The 26,803-nt window shown below is 37.2% G+C and overlaps 2 protein-coding genes across 2 annotated transcripts; both read left to right on the top strand.

The window, feature by feature from the left end:
- Positions 1-244: 244 nt before the first annotated feature.
- On the top strand, positions 245-10,771 carry LOC130104035 (immunoglobulin-like and fibronectin type III domain-containing protein 1). Its single transcript, XM_056270422.1, has 21 exons — positions 245-377; positions 631-770; positions 892-991; positions 1,125-1,148; positions 1,258-1,309; positions 1,421-1,610; positions 1,831-1,944; positions 2,028-2,196; positions 2,285-2,557; positions 2,667-3,086; positions 3,177-3,334; positions 3,413-3,554; positions 3,668-3,961; positions 4,044-4,343; positions 4,436-4,615; positions 4,805-4,933; positions 5,018-5,097; positions 5,191-5,383; positions 5,856-6,149; positions 6,236-6,556; positions 10,725-10,771. The coding sequence occupies exons 1-21, from the start codon at positions 245-247 to the stop codon at positions 10,769-10,771; spliced, it is 3,753 nt and encodes a 1,250-aa protein (XP_056126397.1).
- A 2,427-nt stretch (positions 10,772-13,198) lies between these two features.
- Positions 13,199-25,492, top strand: LOC130104140 (immunoglobulin-like and fibronectin type III domain-containing protein 1). The gene is made up of 24 exons (XM_056270566.1): positions 13,199-13,224; positions 13,290-13,375; positions 14,529-14,651; positions 15,000-15,139; positions 15,367-15,466; positions 15,570-15,597; positions 15,716-15,751; positions 16,278-16,464; positions 16,557-16,670; positions 16,749-16,917; positions 17,126-17,398; positions 17,851-18,465; positions 18,560-18,684; positions 19,226-19,367; positions 19,698-19,991; positions 20,322-20,618; positions 20,734-20,913; positions 21,006-21,134; positions 21,249-21,557; positions 21,658-21,743; positions 22,172-22,364; positions 22,485-22,781; positions 25,017-25,343; positions 25,488-25,492. Exons 1-24 carry the CDS (start codon positions 13,199-13,201, stop codon positions 25,490-25,492), a joined length of 4,281 nt encoding a protein of 1,426 aa, XP_056126541.1.
- Positions 25,493-26,803: the final 1,311 nt, after the last annotated feature.

Here is a 26,803-nt window from a genome sequence, read left to right as displayed (position 1 = left end):
ACAAGCCTACAACATTTATGGTAGGTAGGTTCAAAGTGTTTTCTTATTCTGTATTTGTATACCCCTTTATATGTTTTGGTCCAAACTTTAAAGGTAACATTGCCCTCGTGTGGTTAAATGAATATTAATTGTAAAGGCAGTGTATCTGGCAGTTCAATTTTGAATGACATATGCATATTTAGTATATGGGTGGCTTATTAACAAATATAAAACATACAGTGTTTTTAATAAATCACATGATTTAATGATTCAAGTGGAGATCAAGAAGAGATCTAGAGTGCCTGGGGTTATGATCACCCAGTACGTCAAGGAACTGCCACGTGGAAAAACTACACCTGATTTCAGCAGGAAGCCAATCACCTTGACAGTTCAAGAAGGTATCAATAATAAATGTTACTAGTTAAAAAGCATATATATACGCCGTATTTAAATGAGTTGCTCTGCTCAGTTGTTAAATTTTTGCTAGAATTGATATAGTCTATTAAACTATATTCTGCAGATTAGATTAAACATTTATGTGTTAGTTGAGCAGTAATTTAGCTATAATGATAAAGTAGTAGCTTTGGGTAGTAGATGCTTCATAAGCATAAAACTCAGAAATGATGAATGGGTTGCCTTTCTCCACTGCAGGCAAGGTGGCCATTTTTAAAGCAATGGTAAGTGGAGATCCAACACCAACTGTAACATGGGCTCGCAACAAGGGTGACACGTCTGATCCAGAAAAATATAAGACAAGATATAATGAAAGGACTAGAGAGCATGCTCTAGAGGTAAGATATTGTACCAAACTCCAAAGATTTGGATCTGAAATTACAACATTACAGAGCAGTATATTACGATGGGTCATTCTACAGCAAAAACATTTTTAATTTGTTGTGTTGAAAACAACAGATACTAAATGTCCAAGTAGACCAAGCAGACACGTACAAATGCTTTGCTACAAATCCATTTGGAAAAGCAGTGTGCACAGCTGCATTGAGTGTATTTTCAGGTAGGCAACATATTTTCATTAAACAAATGACAACATTCAATAATATTACCAATGTGCATAACTAGGCAATTAGAATATGTTGCATAATCTGAATGCATGTGTTCTTGTGGTAATTACTTTCTCTGTCTTTTAGTTGGATTCAAGAAAAAGAAAACTGGCACATCCTCAAACAAAGGTCATCCTAAAATGATAAATGAATGTAAAGAGTGTGTTCTATTTAGATTTTGTATTGATATTGTATGATATTTTCTTCTGTTTTGATTAAGATGGCCAAACCAATGATCCTGAGGACTTCAGGAAAATGCTTAAGAAAACCAAGTAATTGTTTTAACACCAGGAATCATGTTTTGTCAGAATCAGAAATGTCTCTTATAAAAGCACAGCTGCTTTCTCTCTAATTGAAATTAAAAAAAAAAATCTTCCATCTAGTACTGTCAAGAAGAGAAAAGAAAAACCCAAGAAAGAGGGAGAGATTGATCCAAAATTCTGGGAACTGATGCTAAGTGCCAAAAAGGCAGATTATGAGCGCATCTGTCATGAATTTGGAATCACCGACTTTCGCTGGATGTTAAAACAGCTTAATCTGAAGAAAAAGGAGAAGGAGGATGAACAAGCAAAGGTATCTGTCAGGAATTTAATAATCTGATGATGATGCTGGGTTGTCAGTCAATTTCAACTCTTTTTTTTTATTTAGATAGTGAAACTCTGCCTTGAGACACTTCTGTAATTGCAACAGTGCTTTTGGTCAATTTCTATAATAATTTCTAGTTGTTTTTTAAAGAATATGCGGCAAAGTCTTAAATTTACTTTTTATATCCCATTTCTTTTATGTCTTACAGGTGGTTCAAAACATTGACAACATGAAGCAGATTGAAGTAAAGACAAGTGGCAGAGCTGAATTTGAGTTTGATATGAAGCTTAAGGACCAAAACAGTAATATGTATTTGTACAAAGTAAGTTCGATTGGTTTTACATCGATAACGAACAATTTATACAGCAAAAAAAAAACAAAAAAAAAACTCTTTACTCTTTCCAGAACGGTGAAATGATTGATTATGGTGATGGCACTGATGATTCCTCTAAACATAATATGAAGAAAACTGGTGATAAGTACAAGTTTAGCATCAACAATCTTGACTTAGATGATAGTGGACTTTACCAAGTGGATGTTGAGGATGTCAACATTTTCTCAACAACCTTAGCAAGTAAGAAGGCATTTAATTCTTAGATTTTCTTTTTTCTTTTTTAAAGCATTTTAAGCATACATCTGCTTCATTAATCATTTCCCCACAGTTCCTGATGTGGAATTCGATGGTATGCTAAAAGATGCTAAAGTGGTTGAGGGGCAGGATGCAGTGTTTGAGGGAGTTTTTTCTGGTCCTGTACCACAAATCACATGGTGTGCCAATGACATCTCTCTTGAGCATGGAGACAAGTACAATATCACAGTCTCTGAAGACAAGCTCAGCCACAGATTAGTAGTAAAGAACTGTAGCCAAGAGGACAAGGGCGTGTACACGGCTATTGCTGGGATTAAATCATCCAGGGCCACCCTTGCTGTTGATGGTAAGTCTTCAAGAGGAACAAAGAAACAAACTACCATCGTCAGCATACTTCTGCACTGCAATGTATATGAATCAGAATAATGTTCTATCATTTCTCTATGCCACATCAGAGGATCCTAACGCCAGGGGGAAAAGTCGAGGTGGTGCAATGGATGGAGCAGGTGATCTTGCAAGACGTCTGGCAGAAGAACAGGCAAGAGTGCAGAGAGAAAAAGATGAAGCAGCTAGGAGTGGAAAGGGTACAGATGGGAGTGGTGATGGAGCGGATGGCCATGATGGAACTGATGGCCATGATGGAACTGATGGCCGTGGTGACGCAGCAGATGGTCGTGGTGATGGAGTGGATGGTCGTGGTGATGAAGGGGATGGTCATGGAGGACTTGGCTTGGGAGACGGAAGTGGAGGAAATGCAACAGGGAAGTACGAACGAGGAGGAGAGGGTACAGAAGGAAGTGGAGAGGGTGGAAAGGGTTCTGGAACGGGTTTGGGAGCAGATGGATCAGCGGTTGGATCTGGTGGAGACGGTACAGGTATGTTCATGGCAAAAATGTACAAGAACTCTGTCAGCCTACATTGCTTATTCTTCAATTACCATGAATAACTTACCACTCAAAGTCAAGTTATTATAATTCATTCAAATGCATTCGTTCCAGATGATAAAGTGCACTTCGCAAGCGGATTATCAGACAAAAATGCCCTCCGCGGCAAACCTGCAGAGCTAGTGTGTAAACTAAATACTGACAAAATTGATGGTGTGTGGTATAAAGATGGAAAGAAGGTACGTTTGTGTGTCGTAGCAGTATATCACTGACATGACTGACAGAGTTTGACATTCATGTAAATCTTTTTTCATCAGCTGACTTCCAAAGATGGAGTGGTCATCTCTAAAGATGGTTGTACACATAAGCTCATTATAAAGAACTGCAATGATTCTGATGCAGGTCTATATCATTTTGAGGTTAATGGTCGCAAGACAGAGGCCATGGTGAAAGTGGGAGGTAATTACAATTCAATTTTCTTTTTTTTACATTTGGCTAAAGCAGAATGAAGTTACTGTCAGTTTGGAAATTACAATAATGTTTTCTGCTGTATATTGCTTCTGTTTTCCCAGATCTTCCAGAATTCGACCCAGACGCTTTGCAAAAGTTCTCTAACCCTGTGATAGTGAAAGCAGGCCAGAGTGCATCTTTTAAGATGGCATTTCCTCCACAAGCCTCATTGGAGATTAAATGGTTTAAAAAAGGCTCTGAGCTTCATGATGGGGGTTCAGTTAAAGTGGTGAAGGAATCAAATCACAGTCGTCTTCAAATGAAAGACTGCCTGCGATCGGATACTGGTCAAATCAAAATCCAGCTAAAAAACTCTTTTGGTTCTATTGAGGCTTTATCAAGTCTTATTGTACTAGGTGAGAACAATATTTGCAATTGACCTGTTTAAAGGTATACTGTTACTATATTTTAAGTAACACACATCTGTGCCCCTGACAGACAAGCCAGGTCCACCACGAGGCCCACTAGAAGTGAATGAAAGCACATCTGCAGTCCTTGAATTGAAATGGAATCCCCCGAAGGATGACGGTGGCTCAGCAGTAACAAACTACATAATTGAGCGTCAACAGGTTGGGCAGAGTACCTGGAAAAAGATTGGGGATATTTCAGCTAACCATCTAACCTTCAGAGATAGAAGCGTGTCCCTTGGCAAGAGGTACATCTATCGCATCTATGCTGAGAATCTTGAGGGCATCAGTGAGGCGATGGAGAGTGAAAAAATCATGGCTGGCTCATTAAGTAAACTCCTTAAGTCTTTACTGCTGAATTTTCCATATTGAGAAGGACTTAAATCATCTAATATGTATGCCTATATTACTATGTGTTGGCAGTGTTCCCTGGTCCACCATCCCCACCGAAAGTGGTCAGTGCGTTCAAAAACTGTATTAACCTAACATGGACTCCACCAGAGACAGACGGAGGGAATACAATCTTGGGCTACCAGCTAGAGAAATGCAAGAAAGATACAAACCAGTGGGTGACTCTGAACCCAGTTAGTGAACCTATCAAAGGTATTTTTTTTTTTTTCAAAGTTCCACCTTCAATGAAAAGCACTGACTTTCAATTCTAGACTGTAAAAATCTAAGAGTCTGGAAACCAATTGCTAGGGCAAATCAATAAATAACCATTAGCAAGCACCTTGCCTGAAGTTCAAAGACCTCAAAATATAAGATAAAATAAAAGGTCTCTACTTTTTACAGCTCTGAAGTATGCAGTGAAGGATGTGTCTGAGGGGTCAGAGTACGAGTTCAGAGTAACAGCCATTAATATGTCTGGGGCTGGAGAACACAGTGCTCCCTCTGTGATGGTATGCGCTAAAAACCCCAACAGTAAGTCACAGACATATTATCAAGAAATCAAGATAATCTCTGGGATAATTGCAAACATATTTACTGATTTTTACCAATTTCCAGTGAAGCCCCATTTCAAAGATCCTGAAGACTTTATGGTCGTGAGGTCAGGATATTCTATCAGAATCAAAATTGATTATGAGGTAAAAGTGCACATCTAGACATACACATTTTACACATTTCTTGCCTCTATGTAGTCAATCATCATCTTCCAAAAATGTATATTTGACACACAGGCCACTCCACCACCAGACATTACGTGGCTTAAGAATGGTGAACCTGTATCTCCCTGGAACAAGATCATTCATTCTGATGGCACGTGCACACTTGTCGTACCCTCCTCAAAGTACGACGATTCTGGTGTCTACACCATTGTGGCTAAAAACACAATGGGGCAAGCCAGCTTTGACATAGAGGTCAGAGTAACAGGTAAAATCATCCTACATTATGTAAACTATAAAAAAAGTGTGATCACAGTAGGTTTTTTTTTTTTTTTTTTTGCTTTACTTACATTCATTCATATTAGTGGGAATGCAACTATATGTAAATGGTTTAGTCTTTTGCTGCATACAAAAATTCAAGTTGAACTCTAACCTGCAAATTTGGATAGCATCACTACAGGATCTAAACTTCACAGTCTATAAAATCAGCAAGAAAATTTAATTGAATATTATTTAATACAATTCAACAAAAACAGACATCATGTAGTGTAACTTTATTTCCTGTTGCAAACATTCATTGCAGGGTCCAAAGTAATTTTGCCTGCTTTATGCCTAGGTGAGACCACACCCTGGGAGACTAAAAGAGCATTTGTCAAAGAAACAAAGAGTTACTCATAAGTGAAAATAACTATTGGATAAATATTCCTAACACTATGAAATTGCTCTTTATGCGGCTGCAGATGAACCCAAGCCTCCAGGCCCAGTGGAGCTAGAACAGGTGGTTTATGGTAAAGTCATTATCAAGTGGGGTCTGTCTCCAGACCACGAGAGAGATGACCGACTGCACTACATGGTGGAAGAACATAACTCCAACGCACGCATTTGGCGCACAATAGCCGACCACCTACTCTGTACTACCTACACTACCAGCATTCAACCAGGTCAAGAATATCACTTCAAAGTCTATGCAAAAAATGATATGGGACTTTCTGATCCTTCAGATTCACCAACGTGGGGCGTAAACAGCAATAAAGGTGGGTAGCAGGACCACTACTAATGTAACTTATTGTATTGCACAATGCTAAATACTTAGAACTTTTCTTTCCTTCCTACCAACTAGTTGTAGCACCCTCAACTGTGCCACCTGTAATCAGTTTAGAAAGGCCACCTTCCATCCTGGTTCCACTGAAATACCACACTCCACCAAAAGGATACCAGTGCTACATGACTTGTGCTGTACGCGGCTGCCCCAGCCCATATATTGCATGGTACCATAACGGGATTTGCATCAACTCAGACAAAAACTACTACATCACAAATGCATTTGGTGTCTGCTCCATGTACATCCTCAGAGTTCGCCCTGAAGATAGTGGCGAGTACAAAGTGGTGGCAGTCAACTCATTTGGCAAGGCAGAATGTTCTTCAACATTAAAAGTGAAAGGTATGGTAGGTGCAGTGATCACTTCGAGGCTTGAGAAGTGTTTACCAGTGTCACCTGATTTACATACTGGTTTGTCCTTTGTGAACGAGTCACATTGCTAATAATTTAGAACATGTTACGTAATGCAAATGGGCAGATTGGTCTTTAGCCTATGCCAGAGCCCATCAAAATGTGACCTGCGGGGCAAATATGGACCGTCAATCATTTTTATGCGGTCATAGATTGATTTAGACAAATTAGCTGCACCACTTAATGCATTAGAGCGCTTTCTGTGCAAATCTCTATGGTGAGTTCAGAAGCACTCAGTGGTCTGCAATTAAAAATAAAAAAAATAATCTTACGAGACAGATTACACTACTGTCCCTTTTGACAAAATTAAGAATGATGTGTGTACTTGCATTGCATTATCAATTCCAATATGACTTATTTTGAAATGCAACAACAAAAAATTAAGCTTGAGTAACTATACTTCTGAAAATGAAAATGCTACAATCTGATAATTACTCAAAAAAATGAACTCTCATTTGGATAATTTGGCCCTCTGAAAAAGTAGATGGAGAGCCATGGTCAACTCAATGCATTACACATGTAAATAAAATTACTTTTGCGATTTTCTATTCAGCTTTTACAAAGAAACCAAGGTTTAAAGGGATACTCCACCCAAAAATTAAAATTCTGTCATCATTTACTCACCCTCACGTTGTTGCAAACCTGTATGAGTTTCTTTCTTCTGCTGAACCCAAAGGAAGATATTTTGAAGAACGATTGGAACCAAACAGTTGTTTGGCACCATTTGGCGCTTTTCCACTGCTGGTACGGCTCGGTTCGGCTCGGTACGGTTCGACTCGGCGCGGAACGGTTCGGCTCGCTTCGCTTTTCCACTGCGTGGTACGACTCGACTCGGTACGGCACGGTTCGGTTCGCTTTAGCTCGGTTGCTTTTCCACCGCAGTTAGTACCTCTTCAAAGTGGGTGGGACTGATCGTTATTTTGTCCCTACACTTGTAGGTCCGGTGATAGCCTAAGAGCTGAGCTACTTCTTGGAACACTTTTTCATTCCGTTTTGCCCCATCCAGCTCTCGCTGGATCCGCTCCTCGGCAACCAACGAGAGGAACGTCTGCACCTCGTCCACTGAACACGATTCAGCCATTTGTTTTTAAAGTTTAAAAAACAGATGCTACTGCGTTGGCTGTTGTCTACTGGTTATTTAAATCTAGCGGGTTTAGTGTCCAATGACGCTGGTAGTGACGATTCTGTCTGACCAATCAGTGATCTGCAGTGTTTTTACGTCACATTTTAGTACCGGTACGGTACGCTTGGAACCTCAACAGACCAGGTACCATTTAAAGCGAGCCGAAGCGAGCCGTACCGTACCGGACCATGCAGTGGAAAAGCACCACAAGTGAGCCGTGCCGAACCGAACCGTACCGTACTATGCAGTGGAAAAGCGCCAAAGCGTGCCGTACCGAACCGAACCGTACCGTACTATGCAGTGGAAAAGCGCCAATTGACTTCCATAGTAGAAAAAATAAAATACTATGGAAGTCAATGGTGCCAAAGTTCCAATCGTTCTTCAAAACATCTTCCTTTGTGTTCAGAAGAAGAAAGAAACTCATTCAGGGTTGCAACAACTTGAGGGTGAGTAAATGATGACAGAATCTTCATTTTTGGGTGGAGTATAAGACAAAAATGAAAAACTCTTAAATCAACCAATCTTGTTTGCATAGACTAGGTTGTAGTCATTAATTTTCTTCATTAATTAATCTTCTTTCTTCTTTTCTCTTCTCTATATTTCAGATTGATCTTCATTCTGCTGGATGTGGGAATTTTTGATATGCTTCTGCCACAACTAATTTCATGCATACATTTTAAGCTAGGGCAGTGCATGCATATAAATGAATAGCTGTGGTGGATTGCAATTGAGAACACATACAATTTGCTACTATACCACAATGTGTACTACAAAAAATATAAGCAATTAGAATGTATTTATGGACTTCTAAATATGCAAATAAATTTTCTGACAAGCACAGTTTCTACCATATTATTCTTTGAAATTGTAATCATCTTCAATACAGTCTAGTTGAACCAGTTAACTATACTAGACAATATTCTTGAACGTGGTTGAAAAAGCTTCACAAACATTTAAATCGCACACGTTCCACTTCTCCAGCATTATCCTTCTGGTTGAAATTACAGTTTGGAAAAATCCAACTGACATGCAGGAAGGTCATTCCATGTCAAATCAACCAAATTTGGCATAATGCAACAAAGATGGCTAAAGTCAACTGATTTTACTAATCGACCTACCTATCTATGTGTAAAAATAAAATATAATGCCATCTTTCTAAATACATTTTACCCTCCCTGTAATTTGGCTCCAAATATTAGGTGAAAATTCTACAAAATAGTAGATTACTCAATAAATATTCATTCATGACATTTCATATTTTTCCTTTCTTCTTCAAATACAGTATGCATGTCATTCACCATAAAATTAAAAATTTGAGCCGGGGACCTATGGTAGAGTTGACGCGGAATGACCCAGCACTCAATTCCAGTCTCAGCATGGTCCCTTACATGAACAACTCCAATGTCAGTAGGCATCCCTGACTTCTTAGCAGTTGAAACTGAAACCACTGTCAAAAAGCAAGTGTGTAGAGCATAATCCAGAATGTAAGTTTAACCAAATCAAAAATATAACCTTTTATTTTCAGTAGTCTGAGATTTTTCAAATATAATTCAATGAATACATTAATGAACAAAACAATATTGTAACATGTGTACAATAACAAATACAACAGCCTGTTACATATATTGCCTACTGTTTGGGTTTACATTTACATAGGCTACTACTATACTGAATTTGTAGGAGGGACAAACTCAGATTTGTATATGACCCTTCAATGACTGGTGTTCTTCCATATGGGTGTTTTAAAGAATATCCGGGCCACTTTTTTTTTAGCATATTTGTAAGTGAATGAAGACTGGCTGCTATACTCCAAAATATTAAACAGACCCGCAAACATAGGACTCTGTCATAGAAGTGAGTCCTCATTTCCTATCATTAATAAAATTGGGCATGATATTCGTCAAAAATAAAATGTTTGCGTGTTTCACAGGGAGAAAAATACGTACTAGTTTGGAACAACATGAGCAAATATGACTTTCATTTGAAGTCAATAAGGATGACTATCCTTTTGAGTGAACTTTGGCATTAAGGAATGTTCATTAGATGGGGTTAGAACAATGTAAGTTAGCACAGTCTCCCACAGTTGCTACTGACTGACAGGTTGTGATACGCTCACCTGAAATCAACACTGCCTCGTCATTGCTCCTATAAAGCAACAACACCTGCTGGATACCGGTATTCCATGTGCATGAGCGGAGTGTTCTCATCATCCAGTGAAAACAAGACAGCGCCCACGCACAATTTTGGATTTACCGCGCTTCTGTGACCTTCCACCAAACCAGTGGTATTTCAAATATCGTGCATTTGCTGTTTGCTGTCCCTCGCTTAAGTTAACCAAAGGAAAATGTTGAGGTAAATGTAAGATAGGAAGAATTGTTTGTATGTTCCTATTTCATTATGTATGTTAAAGTTGGAATAATAATAATAATAATAATAATATTTAAAAATAAAATAATGAGGAAAGCTTTGCTTGCAGCATAGGCTGCAAACAGGGCTGGACTGGGACAAAAAAATCGGCCCTGGCATTTTGGCCGAGACTGGCCCACAACATATGATCATAAACACCATCTTTGCACGCCCTTGAATATGTATACCAACTCCTATTCCTTAAAACCACTAATGCCATGTAATGAGTGAGTAGGAACGAGTGAGAGTTAACATATGAAATATACAAAATTATCATTTATTAATACAATTGAACTATACTCCACAGTGATGAATCCCAAAACAAGCTATGCTGCATTGGCCTAGCAATACCAGGATTTTGGGGTATAACTGTGGTGGGTGGACCTCGGGCCTTCTAGGGGGGTTCTGGGGCATTTCATTTCTTAAATAAACAAACTTCAACAACATACGGGGGGATCCTTTTAGCGCTGCTGATGACACTGTGGAGTGACGCTCGAGTGCTCAAGTATTCCAATCTATTAAAAAAAAGCTTTCATTCGATTCCTCCGTCCTCCTTTTCTTTCCTTGCAGCCTTCCCTTATCCTGCTACAGGGGGTGGTGCTGAGACGCAAGGGTAAGGAAGCGAGTAAAGGAAACGAGGATGCACAAATAAGAAATGAGAAGCACCCCGGCACTAACCCAGCGCCGCCAATTAAGCAAAACAAAACAAAACGACTGGGCCGCCGATGTACGAGTTTGTACGATGTAAGACAAAAAAAAAAGAGAGATGAATCGGCCCAAAAAGCACGTCGGCCCACCGGGAATCTCCCGCTAGTCCCCATGGCCAGTAGGCCTACATGCCTGGCTGCAAATAAAACAAAGACAAGGCGGAGAAGTTATGTACCTGGAAGATTAATGATAATATTAAAAAAAAAGAGAGAGATGTAAAGCTAATTTTTACCATGAATGTTGGTAAAATATTTTCTGATATTGATAGTGCTGCAGTGATGATATATTTACACTGGAAGTTATAACTGGTCACATTGGTTCCCTCGACAAAATAAGATTTTTCCATTGGCTTTTGGATAATTGCATGAAATAATTAAGTTTAGTGACCAACAATACTTTATGATTCTTACACTATTTGTTCAAGATAATCCTCACAAACGAACGCAACTTTTATCAATTCTTAAGTCTAAATAAATCACCAGAAGTAAAAAGCTAAACGTGAGCTACAAATGAACTACACCACTGTCACATGACTTTAAAGTCACCGTCACAAGCTTCCGACAACTCTTTCAGTCTTTATGTTAAAAAAATATCTTATTTCAGCCATTTAGCTTAGGGTTGATGGAAGCATGCTAAAATGCTAACTAATTGCCAGGTTTTGGCCTACAAAAATACGTCATCCCTGCGGCACTCTATTGGTAATGGGACAAAGTGTCAAGTCATAAGGTTATGTGTTTTATTGGGCCCAAATAATGTGACCACTATGTTTGTGAGAGCTGCTAAGCTGTCTGGGCATATAAAGCATGGTCAGCTCCTGTGCATGTGAAATGGCACCTGCCTTCTGGGGCTACATACCCAACACATAAGTCATAATATCAATTTATTTATTTGTGCATCATCGTTATAAATAGCATGTCCCATTAAAACAAGAATTGAACATAGGCTCTCATATCGCCATACAAACTACAAAATATGTTGAGCTACTGAGATGAGTGCTGCTATTGTGGTACGTTCCAACATCACTTAGCTTATTTCTTATTTTACACCTAATGTAAGGTCATTTGAGATGGTGTTAGATGGTGTAACTAACAACTAGTAAACTAGGCATAAATGAGATCCTTTTGTTTTCTGGCAAAGGTGAGGTTTCTGGCATATTGTCCCTGGCAATGGCAAATGAACCGTCATCATAAAAGTAACTTGAATGTCACCCTCACTATTTACAGAATAAGTATGACCATGGACCACGGACAGGGCATCCGTCTCTTTGCCGCTGTAAACCTCACCCAAATAACAGATTTAATGTGACAGCTAATATGACTGCAGTGCTTGAGAGGTTTCAATTTGGCCCACTACTGTTTTATTGCAGAACAAAATAGAGAGACTGCAATAAATTGAGGGAGTCGAACACGGTTGTGTTGACAGAGCAAGTTAGCTACGAGTGAAGGTGAGTTGCTTCTCGTTCTTTCTTCTTTAACTTCCTTTTTTTCAGATGAGAACATGAAAATATACAATATGATACATCTTAATGTATTAAAAAGTTATATGCAAAATAATTTACTGTAGAAGATATACTCTACAACAGCTCTGATTCTAAGTAGTGATGCATAGATCAGATTCCAGATGGTACTCATGGTGTGATGCTCAGAATGCACTAAAGTGTTTTAGATGCTAGCAAACAATGTTAAAGTGCTTTCTTACACACACACACACATATATATATATATATATATCTATATATATATATATATAAATAATCGCAAAAATCAGACTGAATAAATGTTCATACTATAGCAGCGTAGTTACTGTACATTGAGTGGGTTATCAGTAAAAGATCATTAAATGTACCTTTCCTTCTAAATAGTTACATAGCGATTCTCCTCATATACTTCAGTAAATATTATATAATTTTATTAGTATTTTAAATACGATTTGCACTCCAAAGCTAAAGCATAATTGCTCTGGTAGCACATCTCTGATAAGTTTATGAGGTATGTGACCGATCAAAGGCTAAGGGGTAAAGGCTAGCCTTCCTTGTAAAATTGAAAAGGATCCTGTCAACCTTAACGTGCTGTTAAATTTTTTTTATGTCAGTCTTGTGTTACTTTACGTGCAAAATGTATAATATCACGTCCTAATATATCTTTATTGGTTCAGTTAATGGCATAGTTTTTGGTTATTGACTAGACAGCATGCATCAAAACAGTAAAAAGTTATTATTTACATGTACATGTACATAGCGTTTTACCGTGTGGTGTACGGTTTACAAAAAGTTTGACAATGTTTTTTTTACAGAGGGCATATTGCTTGAATTTTACTATCTTGTAAAGGGTGCATTCATGGAACACCGATTGACGTCCACAAGGTACTTAGGGACATATAGCTGTCAGATAGTGTTTCATAATTCCTTTTTCACAAATTCTGTATCAGGCCTTCATCAGTGGTAATACCAAATACGGTTCTTAATGACAATAACAAGAGTCTCTCTGTGAAACAAGAAGAAAACAAATGCAGCTGCTTTTGAGAGTTAATCATGGTGAGCCTATAAAGTGGGACACTTTCTAATAATTTGTCATTGGCTTTTACAATTCTTTTTTTTTTTTCTAATATGCTGGCAAACTGGGACAGAGCTTCAATTGCTCACTTCTGTCCAGATATTGTGTGACATGCCCCCTGAAATGATGTCAGAACAAAATAAGTCCTTTTGTGTCATCGCATTTTAGTTTACGATTCATTTAATGCTGATTTTAGTAACGGAAGAATAAAGATAATTAAGCAGGTGTTCTACGTCAACCTTTATTCACCCTATAAACTGTTGTAACGACAATAATGGTAATAATGATTACATGTGCAATTGAATGTTTTTTGCCCTCTCTTTTCTCTTTTTATAAGACACTGCAACTATTACGAATTCTGAATTTAAAGGCAAATCTTGCATTTTGAAGATGCCAAAGCCAGCAGAAGGAACGGGCGGTAAGTTAAAATCATGATATGAGACATGCCAAATGACAAAATTCTTTAAACCATCAGAATCATTTACTGTAGATTTGCTTTGTTCCATCATCGATGGCCTTGTTGTTAATCAAGCAGTCTAATAGATGTCCGGATCAGAAAGTATTCATGATGGAGGTTGTGATAAAACATCGCCATCATGTGGTCAACAACAAGTCCACAGCTTCAAAGATCCTGCAACACTTTCCTGACGCATGTTGCATTAATTTATATGAAGTGAAGTCATTCACATAAATACGCCATTTGATGTTTGTTGGCCTTGACTCTGTATAGATTCAAGAAAACATATTCCACTGTTTTACCAAATTAAACATCATGGAATTAGTGAATTTAGTGAATTTATTGTTGAGGATAACACCTTGAGATGAAACATCTCGTTTTCGAGGGGGTCCTCGAGACAAAGACAAAGATAATACAGCACATATACATTCACTCTCACTAAAGCTCTACCTCATCCCCCCTCGCCCGGCCCACCAACTCCTTATTGGAAACAAATCCATAAAACATATTGCAGTATTAAGATGCATGACAACATTTAGCCCTTACATACACATATGTCTATACATACATAATATACATATGCACACCTACACCCATACTCGCATATGTACACATAAATAAATACAAAATACTGAAAATACTGTTCGGCTTCTTCAGTGGCAATTAGGAAGAGATCCAGAGTGCCTGGTGTTATGATCACACAGTATGTTAAGGAACTGCCACCTGGATGTACTACTCCTGATTTCATCAGAAAACCCATAGCCTTAACGCTACAGGAAGGTAATAGTTTTCTTCATTTTTTTACCATTTTTTTACCAATTTGGATTGATGATAGAATTTAAACATGATAATTTCTTTTAAATAAAAAAGAAAAAAATCAATATTTATTTTTTGTAATTTAATCTATCTGTACTCATATCTATCTATCTATCTATCTATCTATCTATCTATCTATCTATCTATCTATCTATCTATCTATCTATCTATCTATCTATCTATCTATCTATCTATCTATCTATCTATCTATCTATCTATCTATCTATCTATCTATCTATCTATCTATCTATCTGTCTGTCTATCTGTCTGTCTGTCTGTCCTTGATATAACATCACTGTTCCGTACCTGCAGGAAAACTGGCCTTTTTCAAAGCTGTTGTTAATGGAAATCCAGCACCGGAAGTTTCATGGGGACGTAACAAGGGAGACATCTCTAATCCAACGAAATATGTTTCACGATACGAAGAGAAGAATGGAGAATATATTCTGGAGGTGAAATGAAAATGTGAAGTATCATGTTATCAGCTGTTTAAAATTTCTGTTCTAAATTGTACCATTAGTACCAATTGATATTGATAGTTAAGAAGAAGATAATATATTTTATATAAATAATATAAAATTTATTTATGCATTATTTATATAATTTATTTATAATTAAGTTTATTTCTTGGTTTTGCTTTCCTTGAAAATATTTACTCCTATAATACTCCTTTCTTTAGATACCAAATGTAGATTCAGATCAAGCAGACACATACAAATGTCTTGTTATAAATCCATTTGGAAAAGCTGTTTGTACTGCTGCACTTAATGTCATTGAAGGTAGGAAATTCATAAAGTTAATTTGAACATGATCTTAGTCTTCCATTTATGATTCAAATAAAAGTATCATAGGCATGAATCAATCTGTTTCTCTTCCTTTCAGTTGGATTCAAGAAAAGAAAGTCAGGTATGTATGTAACTCAGAGCTAATGATGCTTGAAATGAAATAAACAGAAGACCTATTGATTGGTTAAAAGAGTTCAGTGTCAAAATAACTTAAAATATGTCTCATTTTTCAGTCCCCAAAAGTGACCCTGAGGAGTTCAGAAAAATGCTGAAGAAAACGTAATGTATCACTGCATCATATATTTATATTTTATGCACATGCAACAAATATGATGAAATGGGGGGAGAAATAATAAATGAAGGGAACCAGGGTAAGTTGGTTGTCATGGTAATTATTTTTCAGGGTAGGTTTTTATTTATTTATTAGGGCACAGAAAACCTATTGTACATTTCCACCGTTAATAAAAAAGGAAAAGGATACAGGTGATTGCATTCACATTGACCACTGGGGCATGTTGTCACACTACATTAAGTGGGAGTTGCAATAATGATAGCATGTCTTTAAACATGTTTTAGACTATTTAAAGGCTTAAAGTAAAACAGTCATAAAACACAAAACCATTTATCCAAATGGACATGTTCTAAGAACTTAAAATCTACCATTGATTTAATGTATGCCTTATTGTGTTCACTTGTTTACCCAAACCTTAAGCAAAAAAAACAACAACAACAAAACAGATAAATATAATAGCCCAAGTTTCCTTCTACACATTTTTCAGTAACTGTTGTGGTACTCTTCATTTAGGGTTGCGAAGAGAAAGCAAAAACAAACGAAGGAGGGGGAAATCGATCCAAAGTTCTGGGAGGTGTTACTGAGTGCAGCCAAGAAAGATTATGAGTGCATTTGTCGGGAATATGGAGTCACCGACTTCAGGTGGATGCTGAGAAAACTCAACGAGAAGAAGAAGGAAAGAGAGGCAGAACAGTCCAAGGTCTCTTTTGCTTTGAGTAGTCAATTGTATACACTGCTGTTTTTTATGCATATACCGTATGAAAAATCTCTACTCTTGATCTTTCTCTCAAGTATGTTGAAAAAGTCCACAGCATGAAACCGATTGAGGTAAAAACAGATGGAACAGCAGAATTTGAACTCGACATGAAGTTGAAGGATCCTAACAGCAAAATCCTCCTCTACAAAGTAAGTGCCCTCATTAAAATAGCCTCAATGTCATCAACAATACTTTAAGAGTAATGCACTTCAATTGACCCTTACCAGGATGGGGAAATGCTTGACTATGGAGATGGAACTGATGATTCCACAAAACATAATATGCAGAAATTTGGTGAAACATACTTGTTCAGCATTAGAGATGTTGGCCTAGAAGATGCTGGGTTATATCAAATCGATGTAGAGGAGGCGAACATGTTCTCAACTTCCCTAACACGTAAGAATTTAGAATACCAATGGGTTTTTAATATCTGTAAATATTACTAGTAAATATTTATTATATTAAATGGTACAATGTTGCTATTTAGCAACATACAATATTTGAAGCTACTGTCACGCTTCTCTTTTACGCTGCTTTAATTTAGACTCAAATACATTTTTACTGGTTGTAACCTCAATGTTTAAGAGTTGTTTTGTGCCTCCAGTGCCTGATGTGGAGTTTACTGGCATACTGAAAGACACTAAAGTGGTTGAGGGGCAGGATGCAGAGTTTGAGTGTGCCTTATCGGACCCTGTGCCACAAATCACCTGGTGCGCCAATGACATCTCTGTTGAGCATGGGGATAAATATGACGTCACAGTGTCAAAAGACAAGCAAGTCCACAAACTAACAGTGAAAAACTGTTCAAAAGACGACAAGGGAGTCTACACGGCTATTGCTGGGCTCCGGTCAAGCCAGGGGACTTTGGTTGTGGAAGGTAGGATTCTTGATTTATTTTTCCCTCTTTGCTGAATTGTGTTTGCATGTACTTTAAATTCATTCACTACGGGTCAAAAGTTAGGATTTTTTTATTTTTTTTATGTTTTTGGAAAAAGAAAAAAGAAAAAAAAAGTGTTATACTAACAAAGGCTGCATTTATTTGATCAAAAATACAGTAAAAAATGTAATATTCTGAAATATTATTACAGAAATATTATTAAAGTTTTCTATTTTAATACATTTTAAAATGTAATTTATTCCTGTGATGACAAAGCTGAATTTTCAGCATCGTTACTCCAGTCTTCAGTGTCATGATCCTTCAGAAATCATTCTAATATGCTGTATTCCTGTATTTTGACCGGTGGTGTATTTTTGCCTGCTCAAAGTATATCATTGACAATGTATTGTATATTATAGTGTGGTGTATATTGAAACTGATACTGTTTTCAGATGATCCCAATGCCTGTGGGAAAAGTGCAGATGAACTAGCCAGACGTTTAGCTGAGGAGAAGGACAGACTGCAAAGGGAAAATGAAGAGGCGGCCAGGAGGGCACAGGCTGAAAAAGATGAAGCAGCCAGGAAGACCCAGACTGAAAGAGATGAGGCGGACAGGAGGGCACAAGCTGAGCGAGACGAGGTGGCCAGAAAGGCTCTGGAAGAGCAAGATGAGGCGGCCAGAAAGGCTCAGGCTGAGCAAGATGAGGCGGCCAGAAAGGCTCAGGAAGAGCAAGATGAGGCGGCCAGAAAGGCTCAGGAAGAGCAAGATGAGGCGGCCAGAAAGGACCAAGCTGAAAGAGATGAGGCAGCCAGAAGGGCCAAAGCAGAGCGAGAAGCTGCTGAAATGATGGCAGCCATGGCAGCAGGAAAAGGAGGTGGACAAAATGGCAGTGGAGGAGATGGGAATGAAGGTGATGGAACAGTGAAGAACAGAAAAGGAGGCGATGGTACCTTGAGAGATGGAAAAGGAGATGGGTTTGATTTAGACGGATCAGGTGGAGATGGGTCTGGTGATAAGCGCAAGAAGCGTGCAAGAGTCGATGAATTGGTTCCTAACAGCACCATAGGTAAGTTTTCAAGTCTGAAGCTCCATATTAAGTCAATTGATTCTCAGTGGTGAGATGATGTAATTTGGCATATTTCCTGTGCACTTTTATCCAGACCATGGAGTCCACTTCCTGAACGGGTTGTCAGATACTGCAGCCAACGTAGGAAAATCAGCAGAGTTGTCCTGCAAACTTAGTAGCGAAGATAAAACTGGATTATGGTACAAAGATGGAAAAAAGGTACAGTATTTTATTATATTTTTCCTACTTTGCTAAACAAATGTTTAATATAAATGAATGTCAATTATTATTATTGGTGCTTGATTATTAATAATGGCTCTTATTATTACAGATGTTAAAAAACTGTGATACATTTTTTTTTTCAGGATTCTTTTTAAGGAACAGCATTTATTTGAAATATAAATCTTTTGTAGCATTATAAATGTCCTTACTGTCACTTTTGATCAATTTAATGCATCCTTGTTGAATAAAATAATTTATTTATTTTCTTTAAAAAAATGTTTTACTTACCCCAAACTTTTGAATGTTAGTGTAACACGGTTTCCATAAAAAATATTAAGCAGCACAATTGTTTTCAACTTTGATTATAACGAGTTTCTTGAGCACCAAATCAGCATATTAGAATGATTTCTGAAGGATCATGTGACACTGTCACTTGAATTTGCCATCACATTAAATAATAGATAAATAATTGTATATATATATATATACATATTATTATTAATTTTTTTTTTTTTTTTTTTTTTTTTTTACGCATCAGTTAGACTCCAAGGATGGAATTACAATTGTCAAAGATAGGGCTCACCACAAACTAATCATCCATGACTGCCAAGAAAGAAATGCTGGCAAATACAAGTTTGAGGCGGAAGGACGTAAATCAGAGGCTACATTAACTGTTGAAGGTAAGTGTGTTTTCTACTTTGCTATATATAAAACTGGCAGCAAAATGCTTAGCTACTAGAGGGAAGTGAGCAATGTTGGGGCCGCCAAGTAGTTGAAAAAGATGTCGGGTGATAATAACCTCTTGCATGTAGAATTAGACAGGCACCTTATGATATTCTATTTTGATGTAATGCCTTCATTAAATGAGTATCCGGACCCATAAAAGAGACATTGCTGTGTGAACATGTATTTCCTTCTATGAATAAACAACACCTCTACCACCCTGCCCTGGTTTATATCAAAGCAATCAAAGCCTGGTATATATTCAATTATCTTTTCTCTCTCTTCAGATCCACCCAAAATCGATGCAGATGCCTTGAGTAAATTCTCAGAGTCTGTTATTGTGAAAGTGGGAGAAAATGCTTCCTTCAAGCTACAATTTTCAGGAAAAGAACCAATTAAGATTCAGTGGTTTAAAGAGGACGAAGAGTTGCTGCAGGGTCACAGTGTCAAGATTGAAAAGTCTTCAGATCATACCCGCCTACTTCTTACTAAGTGTCAGCGCAAAGACACCGGAGAGATAAAAATCAAAATCAAGAATGAATTTGCCACTATAGAGGCAACATCCAAACTTATTGTACTAGGTATGTATTGCAAAGATTAAGAAAAGGCCTAAATATTGTATGAAAGCATATTTTGGAAGAATATTAAATGTAGAGACATCATGCGACAGCCAAAACACCTGTCTGGAATTTTTATTTGTAGCATACAGCTCTTACAATGCTTTAGCTGTGTGCATGCAAATTAATACTAAAAATATCAAAATTGCAAAAAGAAAGAAAACTCTGAGACAGACTGACTGACCTAAGCTATTTAGTTGTTGGAAGACTAGTCAACTATTATATCATTGTGACCCATCACTACTATTTATAATACTACTACAGTATATATGATATTTTTTTGTTTTTTTTCAGACAGGCCAACCCCACCACAAGGACCAGTAGAAATTGTAGAAAGTACGTTGTCTGCCATTGAGTTTAAATGGAGGCCCCCAAAGGATGATGGTGGTTGTCCACTGACTAATTACAACCTGGAGCGGCAACAGCTGGGACGAAACACCTGGACTAAAATTGGAGACATTCCTGGACAGCCTACATACAGAGACACAAACATAGATTGTGGCCGAAAGTACTGCTACAGGATCCGGGCAAAAAACTCGGAGGGCTTCAGTGACGTCATGACAACTAGTGATATTGCTGCTGGCATTTTGGGTGAGAAGATTCCTTATTTCTGTCCATATTTTGATGTAGTAAATTACCAGTTGTTTGTCTTTAGAAAAAGTAAATGGGTTTTAAACATAATAAAATGTGTTCTTTCTGTTCCCAGCATTCCCTGGTTCTCCTGCTCCTCCTAAAATAGTCAGTGCCTTTAAAGACTGCATTAACTTGGCCTGGCTTCCTCCCTCCAGCACTAGAGGGGGGAGTCTCATTGGCTACAATTTGGAAAAGCGCAAAAAGGGCAGCAATTTATGGAGTCAAGCAAACCCAAAAGATGATCCAATCAGAGGTCTTTGAAAATTAATTGAATTTTAATTAAAGTAGCCTAGACTTATCTCATTTTAAAACAGCACAATGTTAATTTTGTCATATGATATCTAGACAAAAAATATGCAGTAAAAGATGTAATCGAAGGTGCGGAGTATGAGTTCAGAGTGAGCGCTATTAACACATGTGGCCCTGGCGAACCAAGTGGGCCCTCTGAATGTGCAATTGCAAGGGATCCCAAAGGTAAGACAAGTTCATACTCAATGTCACAATATACAGAAATGATGACTTGTCAGATAGAGTACAAAAAAAACAACTTAATTTTTAAGCAAATATTTGTGATGTCATTGCCCCCAGAGCCTCCTGGTAAGGTCAAGGACCTCAGAATAACTGGATCGAGCTACACCAGTCTGTCTCTTTCCTGGACTAAACCTACAGAAGTCAAAGGTGAGGAAGATGAAGCAAAAGGCTATTTTGTGGAAATCAGGCCCGCAGAACAAGTCGAGTGGAGCCGTTACAATACAAACGCAGTAATTCAGACTTCCTTCACTGTTGTGGGATTGAAGTCAATGGCCATGTATTGGGTTAGAGTGATCGCCACCAATGAAGGAGGAGAGGGGCTTCCACAGAGCTTTGACAATTACATCATCGCCATGCCTCCTCCAGGTGAAGATTCATATTTTTTTATACATCACTTTGACTTTTAGCTTTTAGTTTCACACAAAAATAAGTTAATCTGAATTCTTTTTTTTCTTTTTTTTTTCAGTAAAGCCAAAGTTCAGTGACAAAAAAATGAAAAGCTTTATGGTTGTTAAAGCTGGAAACACAGTTCGTGTCAGCGTCAGTTTTGAGGTAGAGTATCAAATCATTATGAAAAGGTCAAAATAGTTAAAGAGGACCTATTATGTCATTTTACAAAGTCTTGATTTTCTTTTTTGGGTCTACTAGCATAGGCTTTCATGCTTGAATGCTCGAAAAACACATAATTTTTTCTCATATTTTACATTGTTGCATTATCTCTCTACCCCAGAGTTTAGTTCCTGTCGAAGCCCCTTCTTTCGAAAAGCGCACTGTGCTCTGATTGGCTGGCTGGACCAGTATTTTCTGATTGGTCAATAAATGTTTCAGAAATGTCACGCCCCTTACCATAACCACAAGTTTCAACACTCTACTAGGGAAACTCATCCTTTTTTTATCTTATACCAAAAGCATATTCAAACACTACAAAATGACACATCTGTTTTTTATATAATATCTAATGACTTTAATTTTATCCACAGGCCTCTCCTTTACCAGACATCACTTGGCTAAAGGATGGTGTTCCAGTAGCCAAACGTGTGACGATTACTAGTTTTGAAAAAGGTTCTCAGTTATTTATTTACACATCAGAGGTGTCTGACACTGGCCTCTATATGGTCAATGTGAAGAATATGGTGGGCCAGGACACCTTCGCTATTGAAATAAGAGTCACTGGTAACAGTTCTAATCTTTCTAATCAAATGTCTTACCTAAAACTTCTATATATACTGTTTAAGTGACTAGCTTATATACTGATGGTAACTATATGGGCACCTGTTTATTTTCAATCTTCAGATGATCCCAAGCCTCCAGGTCCAGTAGAACTGGAAGAAAATGTCCATGGCTCCGTGACTCTGTCATGGACTCCTTCTCCCGATGAGAAACGAGACAACCATCTGCATTACATGGTGATGAAGCGGGACTCTGTCAAGCAAACATGGCGCACAGTGGTTGACCGCTTGTTCAACAACAAATTCACAGTCATTAACATCTTGCCTGGAAGAGAGTACAATTTCAGAGTGTTTGCCAAGAATGATATAGGTCTCTCAGAGCCATCAGTGTCTCCAGTTTGGGGAACCACCAAACAAAGAGGTTTGTGGATGACTTTGTTGACATTTTTTGGTTTAGTTTTTTTCTTGGTTTAGTTGGTTTAGTTTAATTTTATTCTTACTACCCAAGTGAAAAATAAATATACTGAAAAGTATTGGAAATATATTTATTTTATGCTAAATAATATACTACAAATACATTTACGTATTTATGTACTTTATATAAATACCCTGCAATTGCACTTTTAGTATTCTAAATTTGTATACTTAAAGTCTGCTGAATTGGAACAACTAATTTTGTACTTAATGCACTTTAGTTATCAGGAAATAGTGCTGAGGTCCAACTAAAGATATTGTTAAGTATATTTGACTGTGCTAAAGTGGAACTATTGAGAGTATAATTTTGTTCCACTTTAAAGCTCCAGTCCGTAACTTTTTAGGGTTAAAAATTATCCAAAATAAATTTTTGAGCACGTACATAACCAGCCAGTGTTCAAAACTATCTGCTTGCCTTAGCTCGATTCAAAACGGTAAGCTTGTAATAATGTTTTTAACTCCAGTGGTACTGGTGGATTTCCGCGGGAAATTCGAGCATGTCTTTGCGTCATTACGTCACATCTGTACACACAAAGAAGGAGTCTCGGCTGTGAAGATGTTGGAGGTGGAGATTTATACCCTTTTCTCACAGCACTTGATATAATTAAACTTATTAATTTGATGGCGGATCCAGAAAGGTCCGAACGACAATCACCAGTGACAACTGGAGATTCACCCGTTGTAAAATGCAATAAGTTAAGACTTCGGACTTCGGAGTGGCTACAGAAAAAAAGAGACTGCAACCAGCCCATGCGAAAACAAGGATAAATATCGGAAGGGCATTAAATGTAGTCACACAATGCTGATGTTGAACATTAACAATTTGAGAACAAAGTATAATTTGCATGGTTTGACGGGATATGATAAGCAAGTTAAATTTAATCAGCGCGATTTACTGCAATGTTTTTTTCCCCTTATATGGTCAAAAGAACAAACGTGGATGTTACTTACTTGTTCAGATGACATTTTTGGGTGAAAATTCTTATGTTGGTCATACTTCCAAAAACTAGAATCTGTGTTTCCGAATGACAGTCTCCACACCGGCGGTGACTGACATTCATTCTCCTCACAACATTGGATTCATCCGCGAAGTGCCATGCCGAGGCACAACCAGGGCACAACCATAGACTGTAAAAAAAACAAATAGGGCACAACTCACGTAAAGTTGATAATTCCGCGAAAAACTGCAATTGCAGATTTCAAACAGAGATGGGGACAAAGAGGAAAAACTGGACTGCAGCTTTAAATATCTTGCATTTACTAATAGGGATATTAAAACACATTAGGCTTAATATTAAAAATGTGCATTGTGCGATAAAGAAATACTCCGAATAAAGTTTAATTATAATATTTATTTCTGTAAGTCTCAAGCGATATGTCAGTAAATATATTAATTGATTTCTAGTATAGCCTACTTAGTATGAAATAAACGTATTTTAAAATACATTTTGGTGTAGGCCTAGGTTTTTTTTCACTAGGGTATGCATGCAGATTTCAGGACCTCATTGCCACAGGGACATTTAAAATGCATGCAATCATATACATTTTAATTTAAAATCTTGATGGTGATAAAAAAAATCCATTGACACATGCGTCAACTACCCAAATAAATAATTCTGAAAACAAATTATGTTTGGGCAATCAGTGGTCTAAGCTGCAGATCCAACGGTGCAGTGGTCTAGGCTACTTTCCATTGAACAGGCACCTTTTCCCAAAGCAATTTACAGAACACTAATTGCTGTGAGTCCCTTGGAGAAGCCAGAGATAAGTGTCTTGCTCAAGGGCAGTGATGATAGAAGATCTACGAAACTCTCTTTATGGGTCACCCTTATCCAGGTTCATACCTCTGGGATTTGAGCTGCTGTCTCTGACACATAGCCACTAAACTATCTCTGCCTTGTCTTGTTCTGAAAATGTTGTACCAATAAGGTTGACAGCTGCAGTATAAGACTACTTTTACACAAGCTCTGGATTATTCTTTTGCCAGTGATGGTCTGCATGTTTTGTGCTTCATGTGCTCACATCCCTCTAGCATTTACTGTACCTTTACTTGAACAATATTATCCAGATGCTAAAAACAGTGGCATTGCTTTTCTTGTGAGGTGACCAAAATAAATATTATTAAACTGAAACGATCGCTTTTTCAGTTGAATTTAATGTAAATATTCTCTATCATTTTCAGAAAAATTCACATGCAGCATGCCTGTTTTAAGGACCCTCGACTTCCAGGCAGCCCCCAAATTTATTGTCTCTTTAAAACTTCACAATGCTCCGCCAGGTTATGAGTGCTACATGAGCTGTGCTGCGACGGGCAACCCAACGCCACATATTACCTGGTACCATAACAATGTCAGCCTCAACACAAACCCCAACTACTACATAACAAACGTTTGTGGTGTTTGTTCACTGCTCATCCTGAGGGTTGGACCCAAAGACATGGGAGAGTACAAAGTTGTTGCCGAAAGCCCTCTTGGTCATGATGAGTGCTCCACCAAACTTATAGTCAAAGGTATGTTTTCTATTTGAATATTAATTCTGCTATTTATAATTGTTACGAATTGTATATTTTTGCAATGAGATTTGACATTGAAATGACTTACATTTGAACTTTTAGGCATTTAACTACAACTTTTTTTGTTTTCTTGTCTTACAGAGTAAAGAAAGGACGACTTCAAAGAACAGTTTATGTGATCATATTTCTTTTGGAATAAATGTTGTAATTGATGTGGTCTTATTAAAAATAATAACAAAACATGTATCTATCCATCTATTCATCTATCTATCTATCTATCTATCTATCTATCTATCTATCTATCTATCTATCTATCTATCTATCTATCTATCTATCTATCTATCTATCTATCTATCTAGCTATCTAGCTATCTATCTAGCTATCTAGCTATCTATCTATCTCCTTGAGATGTATCAAAGACTAGAGGCCATCTATGACAAATTCAAATGAAAGGACACAAGTCACATGCAGCAGCCTATGTCAAGTAAAGACAATCCAGCCATATAGCTAATTTCATTTACATCCAATGAAACTGTTGTGATACCCAAATGTGAAGCTCCATAATGTCAGTGTTTATCATCAACCATCTGAAGAGTCTGCAAAATAGAAAAAAAGAAACAGAATTAAATGAACTGAAAAAACACCATCGATAAATTACCAAAATGACAAGTTCTTAATATTTCAGCAAATTATTTTATTGTAATATAGAGGCCTACTAACTAGATCCATGGATCAGTATGTATAAAGATAGATGGATGGATGGATGGATGGATGGATGGATGGATGGTAGATAGATAGATAGATAGATAGATAGATAGATAGATAGATAGATAGATAGATAGATAGATAGATAGATAGATAGATAGATAGATAGATAGATAGATAGATAGATAGATAGATAGATAGATAGATAGATAGATAGATAGATAGATAGATAGATAGATAGATAGATAGATAGATAGATAGATAGATAGATAGATAGATAGATAGATAGATAGATAGATAGATAGATAGATAGATAGATAGATAGATAGATAGATAGATAGATAGATAGATAGATAGATAGATAGATAGATAGATAGATAGATAGATAGATAGATAGATAGATAGATAGATAGATAGATAGATAGATAGATAGATAGATAGATAGATAGATAGATAGATAGATAGATAGATAGATAGATGGATGGATGGATGGATGGATGGATGGATGGATGGATGGATGGATGGATAGATGATGGATGGATGGATAGATGATGGATGGATGGATAGATGATGGATAGATGGATAGATTACAGATTAGTAACCATAACTATTATTAGTATAGCACCCATAGGCCTAAATGCTTATTTAAAGCCTCCATCTAAAAATACAACATTTTCAAAAAATGATTTTGTTATTTTAAAAAATATTTAAAAACAAATAATGATGCATTTTTATAATACTCTATAACATTA

Source organism: Rhinichthys klamathensis, unplaced genomic scaffold (genome assembly GCF_029890125.1).
Source record: "Rhinichthys klamathensis goyatoka isolate OS25496 unplaced genomic scaffold, OSU_Roscu_1.1 h1tg000303l_1, whole genome shotgun sequence".
Taxonomy (NCBI): Eukaryota; Metazoa; Chordata; class Actinopteri; order Cypriniformes; family Leuciscidae; genus Rhinichthys; species Rhinichthys klamathensis.
This window is presented reverse-complemented; position numbering and strand designations above follow the sequence as displayed.

What these genes read in the sequence shown, in the direction of transcription:
- LOC130104035 (XM_056270422.1), top strand. Translation starts at nt 245, where the DNA reads ATGATTCAAGTGGAGATCAAGAAGAGATCTAGAGTGCCTGGGGTTATG. An exon ending in ATTCAAGAAAAAGAAAACTG is followed by an intron (nt 1,149 to 1,257) that starts GCACATCCTCAA and finishes GTTTTGATTAAG; the next exon opens with ATGGCCAAACCAATGATCCT. An exon ending in GTAATATGTATTTGTACAAA is followed by an intron (nt 1,945 to 2,027) that starts GTAAGTTCGATT and finishes TACTCTTTCCAG; the next exon opens with AACGGTGAAATGATTGATTA.
- LOC130104140 (XM_056270566.1), top strand. Translation starts at nt 13,199, where the DNA reads ATGGAACACCGATTGACGTCCACAAG. An exon ending in AGAAGAAAACAAATGCAGCT is followed by an intron (nt 13,376 to 14,528) that starts GCTTTTGAGAGT and finishes CGGCTTCTTCAG; the next exon opens with TGGCAATTAGGAAGAGATCC. An exon ending in AGCCTTAACGCTACAGGAAG is followed by an intron (nt 14,652 to 14,999) that starts GTAATAGTTTTC and finishes CCGTACCTGCAG; the next exon opens with GAAAACTGGCCTTTTTCAAA.